Source organism: Camelus bactrianus, chromosome 4, assembly GCF_048773025.1.
Source record: "Camelus bactrianus isolate YW-2024 breed Bactrian camel chromosome 4, ASM4877302v1, whole genome shotgun sequence".
NCBI classification, from domain to species: Eukaryota; Metazoa; Chordata; class Mammalia; order Artiodactyla; family Camelidae; genus Camelus; species Camelus bactrianus.
In genome coordinates this window covers 41,268,450-41,295,796 of record NC_133542.1, presented here as the reverse complement: position 1 = coordinate 41,295,796, position 27,347 = coordinate 41,268,450, and the positions used below count along the sequence as shown (strand labels likewise).

Sequence of the window (27,347 nt, the reverse complement as noted above, 5' to 3'; positions counted from 1 at the left end):
TGGATAAAGGAACCGGCGACCGCAGGACTGCAAGGCTAGAAGTCATCTTTCATTGTGACTATGTGAGGTTTCTGTGTTTACCAAGACATCTGTAGTCATTTAAGAGTTCTTCTATGAAAACTGTAATACTTATTTGAATTTTTCATGATTGTTTATAAAGATAGTAATGAAATCCAACCACCAGAAAAACCAAACAAAATTAGGGCAGATGTTGTATTCTTAGTTTTTAGTTCTCCTTTTCTGGCTTTTTTTTTTTTTTTTTCAATGCCTTGGTGATAGGAAGCGACAGCAAAGATGCTGTAATCATCCTGTGTACTATTATTACTATTATTATATTCCTCCGTATTTAATAAACAAAAACTTTTCATTTTTTCCCCCATATTGTTAAGGTGAAGAAATTTGGAAATTTTTGGAATTTCAAGGAAGTCTGAAAGTGGGTGGTATTGAGAAGTGAAATTCCATACCTCCCAAACCTTGACTTACACTTAGAAAAATGAAGTTTTTAGATTCATAGTTGTAGATTCACTGGAGAAGAAATCTGTTGTCATTCAGTGAAATGACCTCATCTCTCCATCTTTCCTTCTTCCCACGGGCATTTGTAGCTTTGTTACGGATTCTCTGCAGGCTTGTGGTAACCAAAAAGGAATATTGAAGGAGGGTAAAATTAAAGCACAGAAGAAAAAAAATCCAGAAATAGTAAATTTCTCTGTCATGTTGTGGTTAAGAATGGGCAGGAGATGGGAGACTCACTCTTTCGCTCTATCTTTTCTGAATTAAGTGATTCCTGGGAATAACACAGCCGACCAAACCCCCTGGAAATGCATACAGTTGATACTTGCTGTCCAGAAAAATCCCAGTTTTTTCTTACCTGGATACTGTGCTCTTCATATGCCCCATTTTATTTTTTAAATTTATTTTTATTTTAATTTTTTTCCTCTAGATCACCTTTTGGAAATTACTTTGACCCAGGGCCCCTAAAACTGTGCCACAGAACGCAGCACAGAGTAGGGACCACCCTATTTTAAAATAAGAAAATGTCTAGAAATCTTCAGGCATTTTTTCGGTCTTACTGCTCTCTGAGCAGTGTTGATGAAGGTGCATTGTCATTTCCAGATCCAAATCCTGGCTAAACATCCCAGCCTTAGGAAGCCTTTCAGATATTCCCCAGAGAAGAGAGCTTTATCAAGTGTTTATTCTGTTCAAAAGATGCTGTTTTCATCGTGTTTCTTGTAAGATACATGGTTAGAAATCACTATCAAAATTCCATGCTGAGTGGCTTCCAAAGAGGTGACAGGTTTTTTTGTTTTTGTTTGTTTTGTTTTCTTAAAGCTTATCTGCCTCTGAAGTGGACCCTCACTGCTGTCATTTAGCTGAGTGTTTAGCATGGTGGTGTTCCCCTCCTGTGGCGGGGCTCTCTTGTGATGCTCCTGTCAGGCCCTTGAGGGTGTGACATGCAGGCCCCGTTCCCAGTTCAGTTGTCTGGGAGACAGTGAGAAGGTCTCATGGTCTGATGAGCTGCTGTGGTTTCTCTTCCAGGGACAGGCGAGAGTGGCAAGAGTACGTTTATCAAGCAGATGAGAATCATCCACGGGTCGGGCTACTCTGATGAAGACAAAAGGGGCTTCACCAAGCTGGTGTATCAGAACATCTTCACGGCCATGCAGGCTATGATCAGAGCCATGGACACGCTCAAGATCCCCTACAAGTACGAGCACAATAAGGTAGGATGGCCCCTCCTGGGAACAGCTGGCAGAGCCGTCCCAGTGCCAGCGGCCTCTCCAATGTCTGGGATGCGTAGTGGCTTTTTTAAGTGGACTTTTTCATCTCATCCTAAGTGGGACTTGGAGTGGCTCAATAAGTGGCTTATAATTTTTTTTCCCCCTTAAGTCTTCAAAGTCACATCTGTAAAAAACTGGAGTTGTGTTCTTAGTGCTATCAGTGAAAGACCTATTTGGATATTTAGCAATAGGTACGTGTTAGTTTACAACGTTAGGGGTGCACATTACATTAAGACAGTGTGTCAGTTCAAGACAAATTGACCGAAGTGAGGGAATTCAGATGAGAAGGAGTCGCCTTGCTTCCACCTCCCACTCTTCGTGCTTCCTTGAAAACAGAACAAAAAGAGCTGAAGATCATTCTGTCCAGCTTAATTTTGTATTTCGTGACTTCCTTTCAGTAGTACCACAGGCTTGATTTTAGTTCAAAATAGGCCCATCTGTCACTTCCAGTAACCTTTCAAACACGTTTCCCTGCAATTGTGTTAAAGTAATGGGAACTTACAAAATCACTTGAGAAATGGTTAGGAGAAAAAAAAATCTAATTTTTTTAGCTTTTTAGAAAACAAGCAAAATTTCCCCATATTTAGCATTACATCTTGGTTGAAATACAAAACCAGGTTTTTCATTCAGACAAAAAACATGTGCTGTAATTGCTCTCCGTCTGAATATTCTAGCTGTGTGATGCCCAGCAAGGTTGGTGCATTTCGGGGTGTCTCCAGGTTTGAGTTATATGAGTTTCTGAGGGAAGCGGAATGTATTTGGAATTTGTAGAAATGTCTTCCTGGTCTGCTTTCTTCCCTTCCCAATAATCAATCAGTATGTCCACTGATAGATACAATCTTTGTGCCTTATAACTTGTAGGTGCTGACCTTAGAGTAAGCTGGTGAAACCTCACAATTGCTGACAACACACTACATTTGCACCCACAATTATTTTAGGGCCCTCAGTCAGAACTTTCATTCTCTCTGTACTCTTGATAAGCTGCCCTGAGGATATTTTTCATATACCAGGATCAATGGGTAATGGCAAGAAGTTGGCATGCCCAGTGTGACTCATAAACTGAGATGTAACTCACAAAAATGAATCATAGGTAAAATAAAGCAGTTTTCTGTACCTCCACTTTTGTTCCCGTTTAGAAGGTTCTAAATATATGGATCATGTTAAAATCGGGCATTTCTTTTTGGGGGGGGTGGTTCCTTGAAATTGACTGGCTGTTTCTTATCTGATACCCTCACACTTAGTTTTCCGATGGCAACAGGAAAGTCTCCAGAAATAACAGAGACCCTCCAGAAATAGTCCTCCCTGCTTCTGCTTTCAAAAGTGAAAAGATCTGGGTATGTGGTACCTGAATCAGATGAGGCTGCCTGGATTTCCAAGCAGTCTGGATTGTAAAGGATCAGGGTTTTTCCCCCTAAGAAATCTAAGTGTAAGGAGTTTCTGAAATAGGTGGCATGCTTGTTTTGTTGCAGTTGTTAGACAGTTCTGTTGAAGGATTATGTGTTTTTTAAGTACCAGTGACTTTCCTACTTACAGTTGGTGGATAATACGACGATCTGATGAATTCTGGCTGTTACCATCTGTATGATGTAACTGGTGTGTATGTCTGTGTGTATATTTTATATACGCATACATATTGCCAGTTTACACATTACACTACAATACTATCTCTTTTATTATACCAAAAAGTCATCTTTCTTCATGCTCCAGAACAATCCTTCAGGATCTTGCCTTGATGTTAAATTTTCATAAGATCATTTATTGTATAGCCGTATAGATGTAGAAGATGATTTGGAATTTATGCCTTATTCATAGAACATGTTGAAGAATACTTAATGTGTGTTATTTGAGTTCTTTGTATCAATTCTAGTTAAGTAGACTTGACTGTGTTGAATACCATTCAGTTAAAAAAATCATCGTAAAATGTTATAATAATATGGATTTTTCTCAGAGATCATAATTATCCTGTGAAATCTTCCCACGTCTCTTGATTACTTAACATACTGCCTAAAATAGTGACGATAGAGTGTGCTGACCTCTGAATTCCTCAATATGTTCAATCCCCTTTAATTCATAATATAAATAAGTTCACATTTGCTCCATTTTCTCAACAACATATGCAAATTTTAAAGCATCACCCGCCACCCCTTGCTTCCTCCACCAGCTTCCCGAGCTCTGCCCACTCCTTGCCTTTGTTAACGCTCATTGAAGAAATCATGTCTTCCGTCTCCTGCCTGTTCCGCCCAGCTGCCGCTGCCTCCTGGGGTTCTTCTCTGCTGCCCCCGTGGTGTGAGTGATCCCACCGCTTTAGCAGAACCCGTCGTGGAGTGTTTATGATTGCCTAGCTGGTAGTGATGGTGATGATCTGGGTACTGGTCTTGTTTCCCTGACAGCTTCTAGGCTCTTTGAAAGGAAATCTGTGTCAATTCCATCTTGGTCTTCTTCATCATCCCTGATGTCATAACTTGTACATGGTAGGTGTTCAAAGAATACTTGTTTTTATGAGTAGGTAAATTATTTGTAAGCTCACACAACTGAAAGCCTCCTCTCCTGCCCCCAGATTTTTGAAGTGCTTATTCAAGTCAACAGCTAGCTTTTGCAATCATTCCATATGCATAAGGGAATAAATACAGTGGGCTGTGAGGGATGCAAAGAAGGTTAACCAGGGCTAGGCAGAAATTTGCAGTCCAGAAAGACGGGAGGGCATAGCTGAAGGAGGGGCCCCTTTGGGGAGGTAGAACGGCTACAGGAAATGTTCAGAAGGAAATGTAGGTGCAGTGTGTAAATTGTCCAGTTTAACTTGAACAGAATTCTTATGAAGGAGGCCTGGAGAATAAGAACCTCCCTAAATGGTTAGGAATATCCTTCTGAAAGGTTTTGAATCCAGGCTAAGAAGTTTGTGTTTTATTTTCTTGTATTTATGATACCTATTTAATAATAATGTTTTATGTTTCGGTTCGAATATTCTGCAGAAGTTTCTGGTTATATTTTATCAGTAGTTTCAAGGACTTGGTGTGCATTTTATTAGCAATTACTAGGAAGCAGTGTGTTGTGATTTGTGTGATTTTTTTGACCCTAAAGATACAAAATAAATAACCATTTAGTTTATTTAAAAGCTGCTTTGCACCTACTGCCACATTGACTGTTATCTGTGGTAGTAGCATAAATAAAAACAAACATTTTCAAATATTCTCCAGCTTTTGTTCTTGCTTTTGAGTTCATATAAAGCAAAATGTATCTCACAGACGATATGGCCTCTTATTAACTGAGAAATTGTTCCCAGTTCGTTCACTATGAAATTGGCCTGGGGGACAGCCATGCCAGAATATTAGAATTTCTCTTGCTCCTGTGTAAGTGTTACTGCATCGAATTGAGAGTCCCACCAGCTGGCTGGGGGACTGGCACAGTGGTCAGGAGGGTCCAGGCCACAGCCTGTGCCCCAGATAGTGACATGGCATTGCATGTCTCTTCATGGCCCTTACTCAGTATTCCAAGGCTCTTCAGTTCAGGGGAGCTTGTAATAAATTGCAAATTTGTACCGAAAAACAGATTTATTCTTCCCTGGGTGTGTATCCACTATCCTATTCTTGGACTTTCTTGGCCAAACAAGCAATATTTATAGGTGAGCTGCTTGGACTCAGAGAACGTGTTTGAGAACTTCCTCTGAATACTGTGAGCTTGGGTTTGTTTATTTCTAAATATTACTTTGCCTTTTCCCTAAACACGACTGCTGGTAGCTAAAGTTAAAAGAGATAAATATTTGTCCCTTAGTCAAATCAAAAGATCCAGTTAAGGCTCCACTAGGTGCGAGGCGTTCAGCGATGAGAATGAGATTACTCCGCCATGTCTTACTTTGCAAAAGGGAGAATTTTCATCACTGTTATTTTATGCTTTCCTATCTTATACCGCGTATTCTTCTGATTATTCTTTGTTTTTGCATTGCAATCAGCTCAATAAAATGTGTTACCATGGCTTCTTGTTTTATAATTTGTTATCTTCTCCACAACATGCCGGGAGCATCGTAGGAGCTTTTGTTCGCTGAGTGGATCACTCCAGATAGTGCGTCCTGGCAGCCCTTTGCTGTTGGCCTATGGTGTCTGGGAGCTGTGGAATTGGGGTGTTCTGCTGGCAGTTTCACAGTATGGCAGTCATGGGAGGAGAAAGAATCTGGTGAGGGCTTCTTCATGTGGTGAACTCAAGATGGTTCCTGAGTAGAACTCAGCCGCATGCTAATGTTGGGTAGACGTTGTCACCTTCTGTTCTGGTTCTACTGTTGGACTGGAAAGTCATGCTGACTGGGGCCCTTTTAGCACGTAGGTCACAGCTTCCTTTGACCAACTAGCCAGGGATTTCCAGGTCTGGCACCTGCGTTGCACTTTCTCTGGGGGGGTGGAGAGGTTGAGAGGACACGTTGCTGTATTTCCTCTTGTCCACCCAGAACCCTTCTAAGAAAGGACTGGTCACAGAGCAAGTACCTTGTTAAACACATTTACGGCTTTCTGAATTTTCTGTACTTCCTGAGAAATCTAAGCTCCCAGAAGCCAATTTTTCAAAAGAAAAACTGTAGCCAAGATTCTGGAGAACTTGCCAGCTTATTTCTGCTTTTGAAAATTCAGCAGGAAATGACTATACTACTTTTTTCAACATGAGGGAATTTTTTTTTAACTTAAAATTTTTTTGATAGGGAGAGGTAATTTGGTTTATTTATTTTTTTAGTGGAAGTACTGGGAATTGAACCCAGGACCTCGTGCGTGCTAGGCATGCACTCTACCACTGAGCTATACCCTCCCCTCCAACCCCTGAGTGAATTTTCTGAGAGACTGATTTCATTTTAATATTTGTCACCTGTGTAATAAGTATATAATAAAGATAGACCTTAATCAGTATATTTTTGTGTGTCTCTGAAGAGTTGTTTCAGTCAAGGTTCTCTGCTTGCAAGTAACAGAAGCCAACACTAGTAGCTAACTTACATAGAAAAAGAACTTACAGGAATTTGAGGCCACTGGGAGAATGGAGGAGAAGCCAAGGACTGACTCTTGGAAACCAGGACAGGTCTGTGGAATTCATTCTGCGAGCAGGATGAACTCTGACCGCTTTCAGTCTTCTGTCACCCGATGCAGGATTCTAATTCCTGGGAAAACTGGCCTGATTGGTCTAGCCTGGCTTCTGTGCTAGCTCTTGGGACAAGGCTGGGCAATTTGATTGACAATCCCTGAGGGAAATCCGGGTACAGTTACTAGAGGAAGAGGAATGGTAGATAACTGGCACAAATCACAATTATCCACTGCAAAATCATACTATCAATCTAGAAGATAAAACGACACGTGGATTCTCCATAGACGGAAGCCCTCCACTTTTTCTCAGCATATGCTAAGCCTATCCCAAAACAGTTTCTTTTTCTGGGTTGGTTCAGGATAGTGGGGTGGGGGGAAGTCGAGGGATTAGTGACATAATAACAGTTATAAATGAAGTCAGTGGCTGAGTTTGAGCCCAAGCTCTGAATAGCTGAATAACCTTGGGATTGTCACATTTCCTCCCTATGCCTCAATTTCTTTACTCTCTAAGTGTCCTCATCTGTTGAATGGGACAAATAGTAATAGGATTGTTTCAAGAGCTGAACAGGTAAAAATGTATGTGAAAATGTCTTGCAAATGATTTAAAAGAAGTTTAGAAGTTACTCTAAGATGAACTGTCACCATGGAGAGGCCGAATACTAGTAATCTTCCATCTTTATTAAGAATAAAACAAACAAAATAAACAACATGACCCGATTTAGGAGGTATCTAAGGAAAACTTTCCTCAGAGTGACAGTCATTGAAATGGGATACTAAGGGATGTAGAGAAATCTCCTTATCTGGATGTGTTCAAAAATAGAATGTATTTTTAACATGTGAAATTCTTTAAGGCAATTTTGCTGAAATAAGACCAGGGATGGACTAGACAACCTCTCAGATGCTTTCCAGCACTATTTTCCCTCATGCTGGTTCTCTGATTTCAAAACTCTAACAAAGAGATGAAGCTATTGTTAAAGTTAGTTTATTATGATTTAAAGCCTCCTGCCCTTTTTGAACGTTGTCCATTCCAGAGCACTTAGGAGAATTAAAAAAAAAAAAAAAGACAATTCAAAACAGATTGATTTTGACAATGGTCTCTAGCACAGAGATTTTTCTTTCTCTGCATCTAAATCCCACAAGTGATTACAATATTTATATCTGTGTTAAGTTTTGGATTTTTTTTTTTAACAGTGTTCAGAGTTCCAAATCAGATGCAGGTTTTGTGGCTATTGGTAGTGATAGTTATTTTAATTGGATTCTTGGCTACTGGCCACCAGAGCCAGCCTGTGCTTTTTCATAGGGAAACTTTTTACTCCTATTTCTACAAATCCACCACTTTTTCCCTTCCCTCTGGGACTCTTGTTGGGAGTTGATCACCACTGATTATCTGGTTGCTTTCAATATCAGCTTTCAAAATCCCTTTGTATACTTTCTTTTCTCTTTTAATATCTTGCAAATATGCCCTAGCCATATTTTCTCCTCACTTTATCCTTGTTCCACTGTAATGCTTTATTCATTTTATACCAATGGCAGCCATATAAAAATAGAAGATGAATATGAGATTTTATAATCCCTTTTTCTTAGCTAAAATTAATCCATAATCCCAAGGCATGCCATATCATTTATCCGGGATGAGTTAGCTTGGGTTCATGTTCATCAGAGGAGAATGCTGAAGCAAGGAAAGACTTCAACAATATAAGGCTGATTTCTTTTTTTGGTAACTTTTTATATGCAGAAAAGTGCACACATCATTAGTATTGTCCATGTATTTTTCCATTGTGAACACATTTGTATACAGATCTGTTGATCTAGAATAATATGAACAGAAATTCAGAAGTCTTCTCATGCTTCCTTCAAAATACTCCCAGCCTCCAAAGGGGGACCGCCCTCCTGCCTTCTTTCCCTCTCCTTTTGTATTTATCAATTTTTTTTAATTGAAGTATAGTCAGTTTACAATGTTGTATCAATTTCTAGTGTATATCAGTCATATATATACATACATATATTCATTTTCATACATCCTGCCTTCTAATAACATGGATTAGTTTTGTTAATTTTAGAACTCTGTGTGAATGGAGGCATACAGTATATACTCCTTTGTGTCTTGTTTACTTTGCTCAGATGAGCCTGTGAAATGTGGCCAGTGTGACTGAGGAACTGAATTTTTACTTCACTTGATCTTTTAAATTGACATTTATATTTACACCTGTCTAATGGCTACTGTATTGGACAGCACATTGTACAATATTCCATTTTATGAATATGCTATGGTTTGTTATATATCCTATCGTTAATAGAAGTTTGGGTGTTTCTGGCTATTACATATAGTGGCAATATAAACATTCCTGTACTTGTCTTTTGGTGAACATAAGCATGCATTTCTTTGGGGTACGTACCTAGAATTTGGAATCGCTGAGTTGGAAGGTATACATCTGGCTAGTTTCAGTACATAGATGGTACCAAAGAGTTTTCCAGCGTGGTTGTACCAGTTTCACTTCCACCAGCAGTCTGAGTGTTCTAGCTGCTTCTATCTTTTACAACACTTGGTTTTATTAGTCTTTTTATTTTAGCTTTTCTGGGGGCCAGATATGGTGTCACATTGTTGTATTTCTTTGATAGGTAGGCATGTTGAGCACCTTTTCATATATTTGTTAGCAATTTGGTTATCTATTTAAAAATACTTCTTACCTTATTTCCCACTGGATTGTCTGATTTCTTATCGTTTTCTAAGAGTTCTTCATATATTAAGGATATGAATCTCTGTTGAGTAAATGCATTACAAATATCATCTCTGCTTTGTGGCTTGCTTTTCATAGTTCTTTAAGTGAAAAGAAGTTCTTAATTGTAACAAAGTTCAGTTTATCATTTTTTCACCCTTCTGATTTGTGCTTTTGTATCCTTTTAAAGTAATCATTGCCTACTTCAAGATTGTGCAGATACTCTGCAGGTTTTTCTTCTACGTTCTTCTGTTGTTTTTGCTTTTTACATTGAGATCTAAAATCTATTTCAGATGACTTGTAGAGTATGGTGTGAGGTGGGGCTGTCGGGTTTTATTTTTTTCTTATGGGTATATAGTTAACTCATTTCTTGGAAAGACCATCCTTTACCCAGTGCAATGCAATGTCTGTCATATTTGTCACAAATCAAGTGAGTGTGTGTGTGTGTGTGTGTGTGTGTGTGTGTGTGTGTGTGTGTGTGTGTCTGTTCTGATTGATTAGTCTATTTTGTGTATTTTTGTGTCTTTGCTGTATTCTTTCAACCTCTGAGCTTTGAAATGAATTTTAATTTTGGGCTAATATAAGTCATTCAGCTTTGATTTTCTTCTTCAAGACTGTACAAGAGCTGAATTTATTTGTTTGTAGTTAAAACTACCTTTAAGGAAGAACATTTTTTTAAACTAATGGGTAGATTTCCTGGGGTGAATTCAAATATCACTATTCTCTGCAACGCAAACGTCTTCCCTTCCTTGGAGCCTTAGGTGGTTTTCTTGTTCAGCTTGTGTTGGCTGCATGGCTTGGTACGGTGCCTGCTGTTTTTCCTAGATTAGTAACGTGGCATTTTTCTCATTAATTGCTTCATTTACAAAGGGTCATGGAGCTGCTGTGAGGCTTTGTCATTATTTACTGGGGTCATGTTCTTTCTTACGTTCACATTTCCTTTAACCAGAGTAGGAGCTAGACTGTGAGTGCCTTCGGGTTCTCCTCATTTCCCTTCCACTTACCTTTTTTGGGGCCAGCATTGCTCTGAACCACCTAAATTTGGCTGATTTGGCACCAGAACCCCTTCTGATTTCATATCTTCACTATCCATAGCATAGTAGAAGGATTGAACAGGCTTCCCTGGGTCTTGTTTTGTTTTGAAGTCTCCAGCTGGTTGTGGACATAGGCCATCTAGTGTGGCTCAGTGTGAGAGCCGCAGGTAGGTGAGGAGGTGATGCGAGCTGGTTTTGCACTTTTGTTAACTACAGTATTTTAATCCCATTATGTAAAATTTTTATTCATCTTTGTCTTTTTTTAAAGATTATACTCTACTTATAGTTATTATAAAGTATTGGCTATATTCCCAGGGTTGTACAATATATCCTCGTGCTTATTTTGTACATAATAGTTAGTACCTCTCAATGCCTTGTATTCATTGTGTCTTAATGAAGGTGTTGAGAAGCAACTCGTTTTGGTGAAGCGGGGGTATTAAGCACAGGCAGGCGAAGCTGTAGACATACGCAGCTACACACTTACATGTGCACACACTCATGTATGATTGTTGTCTCGTGTGCTAGGAATGACCTTTGGACACTGTATACATGGGGATTAAACTGATAATACGTACGTACTGTACGTGTTTAAAGCTTATCAGTGCCAGGTCTGCTTTGCAGTCCATCTCGTCTGGAAGTCACTCATCTCATGTGTCTGTCTCCAGCTAATCCACGATGTTTTAAAATTGGGCGAAAGGAAGAAAATTCATAGTTATGGGCAGAAATAGGGCTTTAATCATTTAAACCTAGCACAATATGTGGCACACGGTTTTACCCTGTTTGTTGTTTGCTGAATGAATAAACAAATGAAAATTTGTGTACCATATGATGGGCTTTTATGTACAGTGTGGTATATGCTGTGTAAGAACACACTTGTGGGAGTCGGACATTTGATTTGAAGCCTGGCTGTACAACAGAATCGCTGTCTGATATTGTGCAAGTTAATCTCTCTGAATTCCAGTTTCCTTATATGTAAGATAGTGGTGATTATAATGCCTGCTTCACAATGTGTGGGGAGAATTAAATCATCGTCATTGAAAATGTTGTTTGTTGTTAAATGGAGATGATATTCTTTCATTTTGTTGCTCAACAAATATTTACTGAATACTTCTTTTATGAAAATCAACATAAAGCAATTTGAAAGGTTTTTAAAAAGCTAACAGCAAGTACTGTAAGGAGCATTACTGATTTGTCCAAGCACACACGAGAACTCTGCTTAAGCGATCTCCCTCTCAGTCCTTCAGCAGCTCAGACCTTGGATGTCCAGGGCCTGAAAGCCACCGTATAAGACACATGTGGCCTAGTTTAACACATTTTAGTAGGAAGTTGTGAATCTGGTCGTTTGGCTGTTCTTAGTTAGCTCCTGGCAAAGCATCACATAAATACTTTCCTTGCTCTTTTAAACCAAGTAATGCATGATTTTCCCTTTAATTTTAAGACAATGCATCTATTTTCAATTAGAGAGGCAGAGTCTATTTGTTGGAACCAAGGGAAGTGAATGCCTAATGGATCTGAAGTGATCTAGTGAGAGTATGAGAAATGCTAGCATGTTCCCTTCTCCTCCTCGCAACGCTGAACAAACAATTTCAGTTCTGCCTTACTTTGCTGTGGTAGACGTTTAGGTGGGCCTTGCCTGCAATTTAGCAAAGTGGCAGTTTTGCTTAGCTTGGTCATGGATATCAAAGCCTAAAACATTCTTGTTTCTTGTTCTTTGTTCTCCACTATATTGTTTACCCTAAATCACTTACACTTGCTATTTAATTGTGTTTTTAAACAGCATATTGTTAATATATTCTGATTTTCGTGAGTATATATGCATGTATCCAAACATGAATATCTGCACGGAAATGTACTTTAAAAAATAATGACATTTTTGTGTCATGTTATATATTATATGACACTTCTCTTTCAAGATAAAAAACTGCCCCACTTAAAGCTAGGGTCGCTAGTCTTGGCTGATTCGTTGTGAACCTATAGTTTGAACACATTTATTTCCCTGATTTTTGTATTTCTTGAAGTGAGTTTGCTAAGAAGATACCTTTCAGCTGTTGCCACCACTACTTTGTAAGATGACTATGCAATTTTCTTACCATCTTTTGTTATTTGTTTGAAATGAAAAATGACTTAGAAAGGACTGGCGTTACTGGCAAATAGCAAGAAGCTTGGTATCACTGCTGAGATGGGTAAAGGTATAGATTGCTTGGTAGATTATTTGCTACGCATATCCTCTGTGTAAAAAGAGTATAACGGTTTTGAGCTAAAAAGAAAGCTGTCCTACTGTAGTAGACTTTGGCATCTGGGAGATGGTGAACAGTCCTTAAAGTCCGTGACTCTATGGTAGGAGTTTGGCTATTCAGGTCATTTTCTTCATGCATTCTTTTTTTTTTTTCTTTTTTTTTAAGTGTAGGTACTGGTACTGGGGATTGAACCCAGGACCTCGCACATGCTAAGCGGGTACTATGCCATGGAGCTGGACCCCGCCCCTTTGTACATTCTTGAAGGCATTGGCCTGGTCTTTACTTTCAGCTTGTGCCTGTGGCAAAGGGATAGGAGTGTGTAGCTATTTGGTTATATGACACTGCAGCCAGACCCTCACTAAAGTTGGATGTTAAAATACTTCTGGATTTAGTTACCCTTCAATTGACCTTGGTCCTGTATTCCGTATTGTAATGGAAAATTTAGTGTCAGCAAGGCTTGTCAGAGTTTTAAGGATTTTGGCGTTAGCAGGGCCAAGTGCGATGTGAGTGTGAAGACCCTTCCTTCCTTTACAGAATTTGATACTGGCATTAAAAGGTCAATACCAGATATTTTTCTGATGTTCTGTGTAGATGTTGTGCGGTGTGTGCCCAGCCATGGGGGAGAAGGGTGGCCCCCAAGGAAGAGTTGCCTTTTTTGTTGTACAGTGACCCTATCATTTTGTCAAACATTATGTTCAGATGAGATTCCTTTCTGTAATTTATGTAAAAAGTGCCATGGAGTCTGATGGCAGCCTTGGGTCACCCTAACTGAATATGATGTTGGGCAGGGTGATTTTATGTTCTAGAACAGTGCTTCTGAAACTTTAATGTGTGTGCACACCATGTGGGCATCTTGTTAAAATGTGGATTGTATTTCAGTGTATCTGGGGAAGGCCCAAGATTCTCCTTTCCTAACAAGCTCCCAGGTGATGTTGGAGTTGCCGGAAGTAGAGCCATCTCTGAAATACCTGACTCTCCCACCGAGGCAGGGTGACGGCATCAGTGGGCCAACCTCTGATGGAAGGTCCCAGAGCTGACACTTGAGTAGGATTTCAGCCAAAGGACAGTCAGCAAGTCACCAACTCACACTTGTCTACCTTATCTGAAAAGTGAGAATGGTAACGGTACCCACTTCATGCAGTCGATGTGGGCGTTAATGAGAGAACATAGATGCGAAACTGCTATCAGTATAGTAGGTGTCCGCTAAATGGTTGTTGTCGAATTCTTCCCGGGAAGTTGTGCATCGAGAGAAATGTATGGGCCTTTGGATAAAGCGCAGAATGTGTGAGGAGAAACTGCTGATTGTTTGAGGACGTTGAAGAGGCTGTCAAGAATGAGACATGGGTTCCCAGTGTCAGGGACAACAGTGGTTCCCAGGAGGTGGTGGCCTGGCCTCTGATAAGACCTATGACAGCTGATCTAGAACAAGGAACGGTGGGGACTGCAGGCGTTCATGGCTCCCTGTTGCTGCTGGGCTCAGGGGCACTGACTCTTTCCTGCTACTCAAGGTGTCTTACTATCTTGACTCCAGGGTGTTTGCAAGAGAAAGGGGGCAGCCAGTCAGGTGGGGGAAATGGAAGATGTGGGGGAAGGAAGGGAGTGGGAGACAGATGACCTTTGCCAGCAAAACCAGCCATGCAACCAACCCACCAAGCCTGGGCCCGGCGCAGAGTCAGGCATTTCGTGTGCTCAGAAGTGTGAGGTGTGGGTAGTCTTCTAATTCCGCAGATAAAAATGTTTAAAATGTGTGTCCCAAGTCACTCAGTTTCTAAATGTGTGGGGCTGGATTTTAAAACCAGAGTTGGGCTTAATAATTCCCAAAAGGCAGTGCTGAGTTTGACCCCACAGACACCTTTGGCACCAGGATGCACGTATGTCATTTCCCTGTGAGAAAGAGCCGGCGGGCCCTCGGCGGCCCCTGCGCCTGCCTTCCCACCACCCGCGTCCACGCTGGAGGCGGGACTCACTGTTGTGTCTCCTGGACCGAGCGTGGTGCCTGGCCTGCAGCCACGGGCAGTGAGTAGCGAAGGATGAGCGAACCAACCTTTAATCAATCAGAGCCAGTTGTGCGGTGCTGCTGTTATTGTGGGCCTCTTAAACTCCTGTTTCCTACTACTGTCCGTTTGACTTCTGCTTCTGGACTTTAACTCTTCCAAATTTCTTCTTTATATTTTGATTAATAGCATGGTTATTTGTTTAACATCAAGTTAGTAATTTTAAAAACTAAGCATTTTTTCTCTTCGAGCCAAAGGAAGTATGAGACATGTACTTTACTTATGGGGACTTGCAGTCTCATTAGAGAGAGATAAGATGTTCCAGAAAATTATTTAATTCTCTAATTTTCAGTCACAGCAAAGATTTCTACATAAAAAGATACATATTTTTCTTCCTGTTGTAATTTCCCTTTCTTCACCGTCCTTCCTGTCGTTCTGAGTAGTGCGTGTGGTGATCTATCTGGTACTCCTGGGCGTCTGTTTGTTTTCTGACAGTTGCCCGTGGAGAGATCTTTTGTGGGAGCCAGGGAAGGTGTCTCACTGCTGCACCCCTGGGCTGCCAGCGGGTCTTGATCTTGATCGCTGTGAACCATGTAAAGACACAGCTCTGGGGCGAGCCTGGTCACAAATCAAGAAGATGATTGGAAAGCTTATTCAGCAGAAAAATCGCATGACTCTGAGTTATAAAACACATAGTTATAGTATGTGAACATCTCTCTAATATGTGAAGTTAAGAGATTTGGTTGGGTGGTTTCATAAGGACGAGATTGCTTTTCCTCCCCGCCCCTTTCCCAAGTGGAAGTACATTGATTTTTTTTAAATAAAGATAAACGTGCTTATTATAAAAAGGAAAATTCAGACAACATATAAAAGCAAAGGGAGAAAGTAAAAATCACTTGTAATTTGACTGTATGAGAAGTCATTGTGAACACTGATAGATAGACAGACTAAGATTTAAGTATGTGTGTATAAATGTTGGGTCATTGTCCCTTATCCAGAACTTCATGGCCAGATTGTTTCTGAATTCAGAGGTTTTGTTTTGTTTTGTTAGAGTTTAGAAAGATAATATGAGAAATATACTATATATTTTATAAGACTCTCATCAAGGAATGAGGTAGTCCCCTGTAATCAAATACATTAACTCTTCAGCAGCAAAATATGTTAATATTTACCTTTTTTTTTTAAAGTTTCAACTTTTTTTTGTGGCAGAGGGGAGGTAATTAGTTTTAATTAATTAACTTTTTTAAATAGAGGTAATGAGGATTGAACCCAGGATCTTGTGCATGCTAACCATGTGCTCTACCACAGAGCTATACCCTCCTCCCATATTAATATTTACCGTTAATGGAATAAAGGCTGTAAATATTTTTGTAGTAGATGACGTTTTCCCATAAATGCATCACAAAGAAACATCTTTCAGTTCTTGGAACTTTTCAGAGTTCAGATCGTAGATAAGGGAGTGGGGACCTGTAATATAAATACGGATTGTTTTTATTGGCCGTATACTGCAAATACTTTGCTTCTGACTTGCTTTCTCACTTGTGCCGTATTGAACATTCTTGTAGGATAAATTTCTAGAAATGGAATTGTCGGGTCAAAATGTATACATATTTTTCAGACTTTTGATAAAGACTGTTAAACTACTATCCTGAAAGATCATACCACATTTCAGTGTAGGGTCTGAGTATGTCTGTTTTTACCACATTCTTGCCAACTCTCAGTTTTATTAGTGTAAGTCTTGCTAATCTAATAGGCAAAAGTGATACTCTAGTGTAACTTTTTTTTTTTTAATACTGATGTTGTAGTTCTTTTCGTAAATGTTTGGCCATAGGCTTTTTTCTAGATTCATTTTAGGGGCTATGACATTTTCAGACCATTAAACTGAGGCTGTTATCCTATGATGTTTGGGGGAATATTAATTATGTATCAGATATGATCACTTGCATTGCTTACTTCATTTAAAAAGTGAGTGGTGATGTGGAGCCAGTGTCTCTGAAGTGTCCGCAAGCTGTAGGCCAGATGTGCGTTTAATCGCCGGCCGACTCATTCTCAGATGTGGCTCTTCAGAGAGTCCCCCTTGGCTCTTTTCACCTGGGCAAGTGTGGCAGTCCCTTTGGTGAGGACTCTTTCAAGGATCATTTGGAGAGAAATTTCCTAAATACAAAAGAGTTGTTGAATCGCGGCGTTCACACCGGAGGGGTTTGGTTTGAGATCTCTCTGAGTACATCGTCAACCTGTAGGTGAGAATGAACAAGGCCTTGCCCTCTGGCCCTGGGCACTTACCTCATTTCTGAGGACTGTAAAATAGTACAGCCACACTTGCTCTAAAAAAGGAATTTTGATATTTTATCTCTTTGTTCTGTAGGATCTGAAAAGATGCCCCCTATGTCTGAGACAGTGGTTCTCAGACACTGGTAAGCAAGTCTGGAATCACCTGGGGAGATTAATTACCACTCGGGTAGCTAAACTCAGGCGCCAGGGGATCGAATGCAGCGGGTCTTGGACTATCTTGAGAAAGGTAGCCCAGCTCTGAGTTTAATTAGGTTATAATAACAACGGTAATAGTCACAGAAGTGACCTTACACTGGTGAGTGCAAGTATTGTTATTATAAGGGCAATAGATAGGATCATAAAAATTCACATTAATTGCCCTGCTATGAATGTTTCAAATTTGTATGATAACTCAGAGTTCCAAGTTAAGTGAATGAGGATTCACCATCCTTAATATTTGATTGAGTTTCATTTCTTGGTAATAGAGAATGAGTGCTTGAAATAAGAGCCATTCTTAACTTCTGAATATAGAGAAGACAAATATATGCAGCACTCTTTTTATGATAAAAGAAGTCATTTTCAGAAAGAATTAGTTTTCTTAGTTGAGCAATGGAATACTGTAGGCAAACTAGAAAATTTCCTATTGACACCATCTCATGCCTCTGTATTTTATTACAGTTTGCATTTCATTTCTTACAGTTGCGTGTGTGTGTGTGTGTATGTCATTCTTTGTTGTGTTTTTTGAAATGAGCTTGTATAGAGTCTAGCTGCTTCCTTGGAGATCCTGTCACAAACCCTGTGGTAAACAACTGATGCAAGAGAGCAGAGCATGTTTGCATCATTTTCCAGCATATCCGTGCAGTCCAGCCTTCCAGAGCAAGGAAGCACAGAATGTTGGTCTATACCACGTTAATTTGGGTCAGCCCAGGAGACTTGCTAATTATGTGACCTAAGCACTAATTATTTTGTGAACCTTGTTCTTAAAACATAAGCAGACGTATAAACTTGTGTCCACTCCATCACCCGGATCCCTTTGTGCTCTGGACGTTGATGATGTGTGGTCCCTACAGTCAGCTCTTTCTTTACTCAGCAGAAAGCAAAGGTATGCCCAGCTGGTAGGAGAGACCAGGCTCTCTGTCCCGGTGGAAGCAGGGTTTATCATTGATCTTCTGTGCACTTGATTCAGCAAGCAGTCAACCTTGCAGGGAAGGGGGCTCAGCATCAGCTCACATCAGCAAGTCTGATTTGGCTTACCAAATTACTCAAATAGATATGGAAAGTCAAAATGTCATATCCTCACTGTCCTTGTAAGGCTATTTACATTTTGCCTTAAATTTGAAAATAAATGGACAGACTTTGGGGGTTTGATTTTATTTTGTGTTTCCCTAAGACATGGAAGATACATACAGGCTGGCTGTCAGGTGTGAGGAAACCGAGGCACACAGGTGACCTCCCTGAAGTCCTACAACCATGGAACTGCGTTTCAAAAACAAATGACAATTTACTTTCGGACATCTTTTCCCCTCTCCTTTAAAAGTAAGGTCTGATTACTTGTGCTGTAATGGCGGGTCTGGACTAGAAAGGCCAGTGTCAGAAATGACTTTACTTCCCACCCTTTGCACTCCCAGCTTTTCACAGGGCGGGTCACTTGCCTACCTGTCAACCAGGTAGAGGCTGAGTGGAAAGTCACCTTTAGCCTCTTGGGAAAGCGAAGGGAATTACCACTTAATGAGAGCTTTACTCTCATCGGGCTGTTAGTCCCCACCAGGTACCAGATGTCCTGGGAGCCTCCTTTAGGGGTCCCATTTTGTTCCTCACACTTCCTGCTACTGCAGTCTCCCTTCCATAAATGAGGAAGCTGAGGCTTTGTGAGGTGAAATAATACTCACACAATAGACTGCAAAGTGGGTATGTGTGGCATCTCTAGATGAATCTAGCAGCCAGGCTGCCTGGCTCTGTGGCCCAGGCTTTTGTCAGGCCACCTCAGCCGTCAGGCTCCGCTTGCTGCCCACGCCTTGTGTCTGTGACCAGGCCTGCTTAGATGGACTGGGACCTAAATCGTCTGTGTCCGCTTTGCTTCTCGTCCGTAAGTGTCAGATCCTAGCATCCTGAGTTGACCTCCTTCCTCATGACCTCTGACCCGGATTGCTTCCCGCCCTTGTTCTGATGAGCCAAGATGCTGGCCACGCCTTCCTGGCCTTGCTTGTATCTCCAGCTAGCAGGCCATGATGTCTGCTTGGAGACTGGGGACAGCTCTGAATTTTACTTCCTCCTCTGGTTATGAGCTGTGCTTGATACTGAGGTCTGAGCTAAACTGCAAAATAATTATAGCAGAAACTCCAAGATTGCGTGTTGAGGTGGTAAGTGAGGTGAAAGAGGGCTGTGAAATAGGTTAAACTCAGTTACCGTGGCTCATGGTAAAGAAGCCAGGCTGGCTAACTGGGAGACATTTGCACACGCTCTGTGGCCACCACGGAAAACCCTGGGTGAAATTCAACAATCTCTATTCCAATTTATCCTGCTTTGTCCAGAAATAAATTGGCATTCATTCAGTTTTCTACCTCAGTTTAGATTTTGTAAACCCTGTTCTTAGGTCTGAGATCATTACATGGCATTGATAGCATTTTGTGGATTATTGATTTGAAAAAAAAAAAAACAATTTAGCTGATGTGCCGTGTCAGACCATCAAAACCTGATAAAGTATTCCTCAGCTTTGTTTGCACAGCGAAGTTTTTATCATGGACGTCTGCACCAAGCATGAGATTTTATTTAAGGAGGATGCTAATGCAAAGAGCCAAAGTGATACTTGTGACAAGCCTGCTTGATGAGACCTAGACATACACCACAGGCATGAGAATAGGGTATTTTTCATCAGGAGAAGTATATTATTTGGAAAGTAATAGCAATGACAGCACAGAGAAAGCAAACAAGACATTTTCTGTATATTCAGAACTTGCCTTAGGTACAAGAAAGTTCTGAAAGTTTCATTTTGCTTCACTAAGTGAGTTATAATAAATTTAAGTTTCACCCTAAAACGTGGGTATTTTTAACCCCATTTACCGAGAGAGAGACTGACTGCAGAAAACCTACGTGATGAGGCTGAGGTTGCAAAAGTACAAGGCAGATGGGTTCAAGACCAGAGTTCTAGGCCAGCTGTGTGAGGAATACAGAGTGAGTGTACCATTCAGTGAGGGACACAGGCATTTACCAGATACCAAGGGAGTGAAGTCAGAGAGGAGAGCTCTGTCTGGGGAGGAGGAGACCAGCAAGGCTCTGCCTGGTGATATCTGTACTGGGCCCTGGGAGATGGGGAGGGTTCTGACAGATGAGTGGGAGCAGGGGGAGGTGATGAGCAAAGGCACAGGATAAGAAAGCACAGGGCAGTTCTGGGAAAGGGTGTGTAATCTGAGGGACCAAAGACTGCAGTCTGGGCAGGTTTTATGGTGAGAGGTCAGGCTGGAAAGATACAGGGCAATCAGATTGTGGGGAGCCTCAAATTCCACACTCCCATATGGATTTTAACTGCCACGGGGGCCACCCAGAGCCCAGGGCAGAAAAAGGCTGCAATGGGAGTCAACGCTTTCTGCACAAAGGTGGGCTTAGTGTCTGGGGGCAGGAGGAACACCTGGGAAACAAGGTGATGAGAATTCCAGCCAGGCCTGAGGGGATGGATGAGGGGAGAGATGTGGCTTGAGAGGGAAGCCAGAAGCAGGATCCAAACAAGAGTTTTTGTTTGTTTGTTTTTAATTTAAGAAGAGACCTGAGGGTGTGTGTAGGTCAGGGGAAATTTGCTGGTACAGAGGGAAACTATTGACAATATGGAGAACATAAAATAAAACAGAGTTCTGGAGAAGCAGGATACCCATTGCTTTAAAACTGTCAGAAGTGAAAAGAGAATTGGTGAAGTTCAGAAATTTGAGGGAGAAGAAGGCAGCTTTTAACAGACAGTCCTGACCAGTTTTGTGAAAGCTGGTGGGCAGGGTCATCTGCTGGTGCTGAGAAAGATGGGAGTGAGTGAAGCAGGGGGTCAGGATTGTGGAAAAACATGAAGGGAAAAAAGTCACTTAGGTGCGGATAATTGGGAGTTAGTGAAAGCGAGTGACTCTGATATGAATTACTGAGAATTAGGGCCGGGCACCCTGAAGCTGACCGCACACAGATGTCATCAGCCTGCCCTCCTGGGTAGTGAGATACAATCATCTCTCAATTTTACGCGGTAACTGAGAACAAGTATCACATGAATAATTGAAATCTCCAGAGAGGCCCCAGATCTCATCTGGCATTAACTTCCTTTGCAGTACAATAGCCTGATGGAGTGCGAGAAGCGTCTTTCTTGACTGTGGTATTGGTACGTGTGGTTCTGTCACAGTGTAGGAGCCTTCTGGCCCAGGGCAACTCAGCGACCCCAGGATCACTGATTGACTTAAGAGCTAGGTTGAGCTAAGGAACCTGATTCAGTCAAGAAATAGCTAGGAGGAGCCTGCTAACCCAGTGAACAAGTGGGCCCTGCCCAAGGTGAGCATTTGGGCAGCATGTATCAAAATTTAAGCTATATATTGTCTTTCAGCCAGCAGTTCCTCTCTGTAGGATTTCTTCTGCTAAAACGAAAGCTCTGAGATGGCAAGGATCATATTGTGTTTTTTAAAAAGCAAGTTTTAAACTATTACACATAATGTAATCCTCTTTTTTAATAGAAACTACATAAAAGAAATAAAAACCCCGCAATGTGTATATTGTAGGTGAATAGAAAAAAAATACTAGATGGGTACAAAATAGACTCTTAATAGGTTTATTTTTGAGTTGTGGAATCAAGGCCCAACTTTTGTTTCTTTTCTTTTATATGTAATTTATTGAAAAAATGTAGTTTTTTTGGCTGTAAATTTCATTCTCTGCTCTCCATTCATTCACCCATTCGAGACATTATGTATAACAAATTAGCTGCTCTTGAGTTGCTAAACTGCTGCTAGCTGGGGTCACAAGCAAGATCATGTAAAATTTGCAATGTAATATAAGTGTTACAATGGGAGAAACTACAGCATACCCTGGATAGACAGTGGTCTGGATGGACAAGGGGGACCTAGGACTTCTTGCTCAAGCTGTTGTTTATTGAGTGCCTACTGTGTGCAAACTTCTGGGCTGATTTTAGTACTTTCCTTGTCCCCCAGGAACCCCTAAGCTGTTGGAGAGAGTTTGTGGTGTATTGTGCCTTTTCTTAGCATTCTATGGCAGAAATGTACAGCATGTGAGTCAGTAACCCCAGATGGGGAAAGAAGAGGGAGAGTGACCTGCATTATCCAGTCACAGAGCAGTTGGCCTCTGGGTGATCGAGAGTGGCTGTGTTTCATTGCCTGTAGGATGTCACTCTCCCGTAAATTTAGGGTCTGTGACAATTCTAAATAAGTTTTCCCACCTTGCCTTCTTGGTCCTCACTCATTTGCTTTATTCTAACTCAAATAGATCTTGGTTCCCCCCTCCCCCCGCCCCAGAGAAAGTCTTTTAAATTGTTTATTCTTTGTAATTACGGTAATTTCTGAAAGGACACAGCAGGTCGGAATGAGTAACCGTGATGTGCCCAGGAGTGGGAAGGAGGAGCCAGTGTAGTCCAGCCCCACACCCAGAGCACTGGCGGCAGCGCCCAAATTGTGAGTGTCCTCACTCATTTACAGATGCCTTTTCTAGTGGTGCAGTTCACAGACCATCTGTAGATGGTGGACCTGTAGAAACGAGACCATCTCCGTGAGCATCTCAGGGACGTTCCCTCAGGAAGCTTTGCTCGAGGCCGCTGAAGGGCCGGCCGGGTGTGGGCAGAGCAAGGAGAGAGCTGCTCCAACCACAGCAAAAAGGCTGTCCCACGGTCACTTGGCCACAGGTGCATCCCTGACAGAATCGGATTTGCCATTCAGAGTTTTGTGTGCAGACCTAGGTGAGAGTCATTTCGGTCACAGAATAGAAAGCTGGTTAAGGAGCCCTTGCTCCCTCGCCTGGATCTCAGCAAAGATTGTACGGCTGTGCCGGGCTGCAGTGAGGGTTTGTGTTCCCGGGCCTTTATTATTACAAAACATGCAGCGGAGCTTCATCCTAAATAATTAAAACCCCCTGACAAAGAAAACGAGCCGAGCACATTCTGTAATGCAGCAGACTGACTTTCCCCTGCATGATCGTCATCCGTTGGCCAGCTCATTCCCCAGACTCCGGAGTTAACAAGGGGCAGCTCTGTCCCTAAGAGAATTACCCAGGTTTGGCTCTGGTGCCGTCTTTGTAATGGGCCAGGGGAGGAGGGCGTTGGCCGGGTTCCTACCAGTCTCCCCAGGAGGACTTCATTGTGCTTCCTGTGGTAATTACACATCAGCATAATAACAGGCATGTTTAGTCCTTAGTAATGTGGATAACTTCTGGAAGACAAAACACAGCTGCCCGTGTCGTATGTAGTTGTTTTCCATTTTGAGGACAAAGAGTGAGGGAACTGAAAAACTGACTCAGGCTGGAAGGTATCAATCAGGTCCACTGTGTTCTGATGGGCATAGTAAATAATCAGGGGCATGAAATGAATACAGATGGTTATGGCTGAACTAGTTTCTCCCTCAAGTTGGTAGCCTGATTAAAAAGGGGAAGTTGACGAGGCGCTGTTATAGATTAAAAGGAGCTAAAGAGAAGAGAAGCCATGTACGTCCCTTCTTTTGGATATCCTGCTTCAAACGAAACAAATTTTTTTAAAAAAGACTAATAACTTTTAGATAAACAGTGAAATTTAAATATGGACCAGAGCTGTTACCAGTAATTATTCAGACTTGACAATAACATTGTGGTTTATAAAAATTAATTTTTATATGCATTTATATGCAGCAAATACACCTTAAAGCATGTTAGGGTGAATGACAGCTTTAGAACAAATGGGATTTGCTCTGATATACTTGAGCAGAAAAATCGTAGAGGGTGGAGTAGTGAAGCCAATAGTACAGTGTGGCAGAATCTTGATGACTGTTGAAGGATTATGGGGACTCGTTTTACCACTCTGCAAACTTGCATGTATGTTTGAAATTTTTCATAGTGGTTTCTTTAAAGTGACTGAGCTCTAAATTCTGTAGAAGAAAATAGCTCCTGTATTTTGTTAAGTAATTTATAAAATGTTCCATTTCAAACTTCTTTGGTTGTAAATTCCTATGTTTTAATGTGGGGATAATAGATTAACTAAATGAATGCTAATCTTTGCTGCCACTACCTACCTCCCTCCCCATTTTTTTATATAAAAACTGTGAGCAGGTTTCCAGCCAGGATGTCTCACTGCCTCATCATACCTCCGGCCATTCTATAATGAACTGTTCACATCTAGGTCTTTTCTAACTTAGGAATTTTCCGTGTTGTTCTTTGCCCAATCTGCTTGTTTCCTTGTCGTCTCTCACAGGAGGAAGGGAGAGTTGCAAGAGCTCTTCACCCACCAAAAGGCTGAGCTGGTCTGTCCCTTCTCTTCTGAGGGCTGGGACCCTGAGTCCATGGGGAGGAGCTCCTGGGAGTGTCTTCACCTCCCTGCTCAGCTCTGAGGCTGCCTCTGCTGGTCAGTTCCCTGGATGTCAGGTAGTGACAGGATGGCCCAGTGGTCAGATGCTCTAACACCAGGATTTGGGTATCACCACCATCACTCACCGGCTGTGACCTTGGACCAATCAGTTGTATTCCCTGTGCTTCTGGCTCCTCCTTGGTTAAAGGGCAATGATGATGATCAATAGCTAAGTCACAGGGTGAAGAGTAAATGAAATACTTAGGTAAAGTGATTACCAGAGTGTTTTCCACAGAGTAAATAGTCTTAAACGTTTGTTACCATTCTTCTTAAATTTATTTTATAAATAAACATGTCTGGAAAATAGTGCTTATAGGATCAATGAAAAAAGTAATTTGTTATTTATTCTCCCCACCTTGTCACAAAATACAAAATAATTCTTTTCAGTCAGTGTATCTCTAGCAACTACATTTGGCTGTTTGTGACTTAAAATTGGTATTTTGAGAATTTGGTAAGATGCTCATCTCTGTGGTACAGTTAGTATAGAGAAGTAGCATGAATGGCATGGCATTCTAGAAAGAACGAGTACAGTGTAGGAACCAGACATGCCTGGATTGGAATGGCAGCTCTGTTCCTTATTGGCCTTTTTGGGTAGTTTCTCCCGGCCACATTTCCCTCAGCTCTGATGTGGGACCCACGAGGCCTACTTGGCAGGGCCGTGGTGAGGATGAGGGGAGCCGTAAAGCCTGCACACCCTTCCCAGTGTGTACAAGGTGCTCCGCACACATGTGCACGGTGTGGCTGTTGAGCACAACCTACTGTGATGAGAGCGAGGAGGAAAATGTGACGGACAGGATGGGCAGCCCCTGCCCGGAGTGCCCACTTCACCTCTGCTCAGGGCTGAGGCTGCGAAATCTAATGGCTCAGATGCAAGAATCTGATTTTCTTGAATTCTCTTCAAGGTGTCAAATAGACAGGAACCGACTGATGTAAAGCCTGCGCCCTAAGTACTTGCATGACCTCCTGGTTTTGCATCTTCATGACCCAGCTGGGTCAGACTGATGTTTCCAAGCCTCATTGTTATCTGTAAAGTGGGCAGTTTACCCTCAAATAATTAGGAATTGGATGGAACAACAAAACCATTTGGCATTTCAGTGGAGTTCTCCTTTGTGCTACATTCAAATAGGAGTGTATTCTATCCACTTCTCCTTAATTTTTCTCCTATGAGAGAGGTTAAGCAAAAACTTGACAAAATAAGACAAGAGATTTTCTTTCTTTTCAAAATAATCTTTAGTGTCATTAACTCAATAACTGTATTATTTCCAAAAGGGATTGTTCAGTCTTTTTAATCTACTCATAGATTCTTATCTATGTCTCATAAATGAGGCATTATTCACAGAAGAATGGCCAGCACAAGTTTAATTTCCACACCAGTAATGCCGTAGAATAAGACCCAGGTCATGGTGATATTCAGTAAAGCTCTTCAGTTTTGGTTTCAACAAAGCATTGCTCATGACTATTGTTAAAAATCACTCTTTGCAACACCGAGGGACTTTGTATCATTGAATGGGCTATGATTACGAAATTCATTCCTGTGAGACAGAATACCTCCTATCACTCTGAACACTGTCCATGAAAATGGGCATTGACCTAGAAGAAACCAGTGTGGACGTAACGGAAACAGCATCGGACCTGTGAATTTGAGATGATGTCTTTTGTTTATTTTGCATTGGATGATCGGTTGTAGTGTGTGTGGGAGGAGCCTCAAGCCCCCTGAGTGTGTTTGCATGGTGTACTTGCAGAGGGGTGGCGAGAGGGAGGAGGGGTAGAGACTGACCCTTGGTTGGAAGTCCTGACTCCAAAAATGAGGTGAGGACAGAGGCCTCGAGTTGGTCACGTAACATTCTGGAAAACTCGGTGGACCTGAAATCTACTTACAAGGCTGATTTAAGATTTCCTAGATGCCAGAAAAGGACAAGTGAAGTAGGAATCCAATAAGTTTTTAAATAACAAATTTTGTGCTGGAGACCTGTTGGAAAGCCACAAAAGGGGGCTTTCTGGGTACAGAACTTTGGCTTCTGAAAAAAAGCAGAGTTTGGTGCAGTTAGTAATTAAAGGCTTATTTCTAACTCATCTTGTTTCATGCCTAGGGCAATGACCTGGCTTCAGAGCTCTAGTTCAGAGGGATTGGTCCCCCAGGATCAGTTGCTCAGAGTCTAAAGTGTGCTTGAAGGGGGAAGGAGGAGGGAGGAATCAGCTGAGAAATGAGAGGAAGGGAATTTGGGAATAGGCTCTCACCAAATCCACTGGCAGAGCGAACAGCATCGCACGGATCGACACGTTCTACTTGCCCGGTGTAGAGGCCTCTGTTGTAAGAACTAGTGTGGTTTTCAAAGTTCTGACCTCACAGATCCAGCAGGGCCGATGAATTGGGAAGAGAACCACCCTTTCTTCCCATACTTGAGAGTGGTGGGTGGGCCTCATGGAAGTGGCCAAAACTGGGCCCCGAAGCTGGGGCACTGCTGAAGGCACAAGGCAGCCTTCGCACAAAAAGACAGAGCAATGGCAGTGTGTACCAAGCTCTGCAAAATGAACTTGGACACTAAATTTTCTCTGAATATATGTGTTGGGGCAAGATGAGTAAATTGCTAGATTTTGAAGGTTTAAAATTAAAATAACCATTGCCCTCTTTCCTACCTCCTGCCCCAAACAAACCAAACCAGAACAAAAAAACCCAACCTATTTTGGGCAAGGGAAGAAATCCAACAAC

The 27,347-nt window shown here is 41.6% G+C and overlaps 1 protein-coding gene across 2 annotated transcripts in view; it reads left to right on the top strand.

Annotated features, from left to right (window-relative positions):
- LOC105067298 (guanine nucleotide-binding protein G(q) subunit alpha) overlaps nucleotides 1-27,347 on the top strand; it is a 261,951-nt gene that overhangs the window by 94,153 nt on the left and 140,451 nt on the right. For both annotated transcript variants that reach the window (XM_074361734.1, XM_045515156.2), the window contains exon 2: nucleotides 1,537-1,721. In XM_074361734.1, the coding sequence (XP_074217835.1) occupies nucleotides 1,537-1,721 (185 nt within the window). The remainder of the gene's footprint in view (nucleotides 1-1,536; nucleotides 1,722-27,347) is intronic.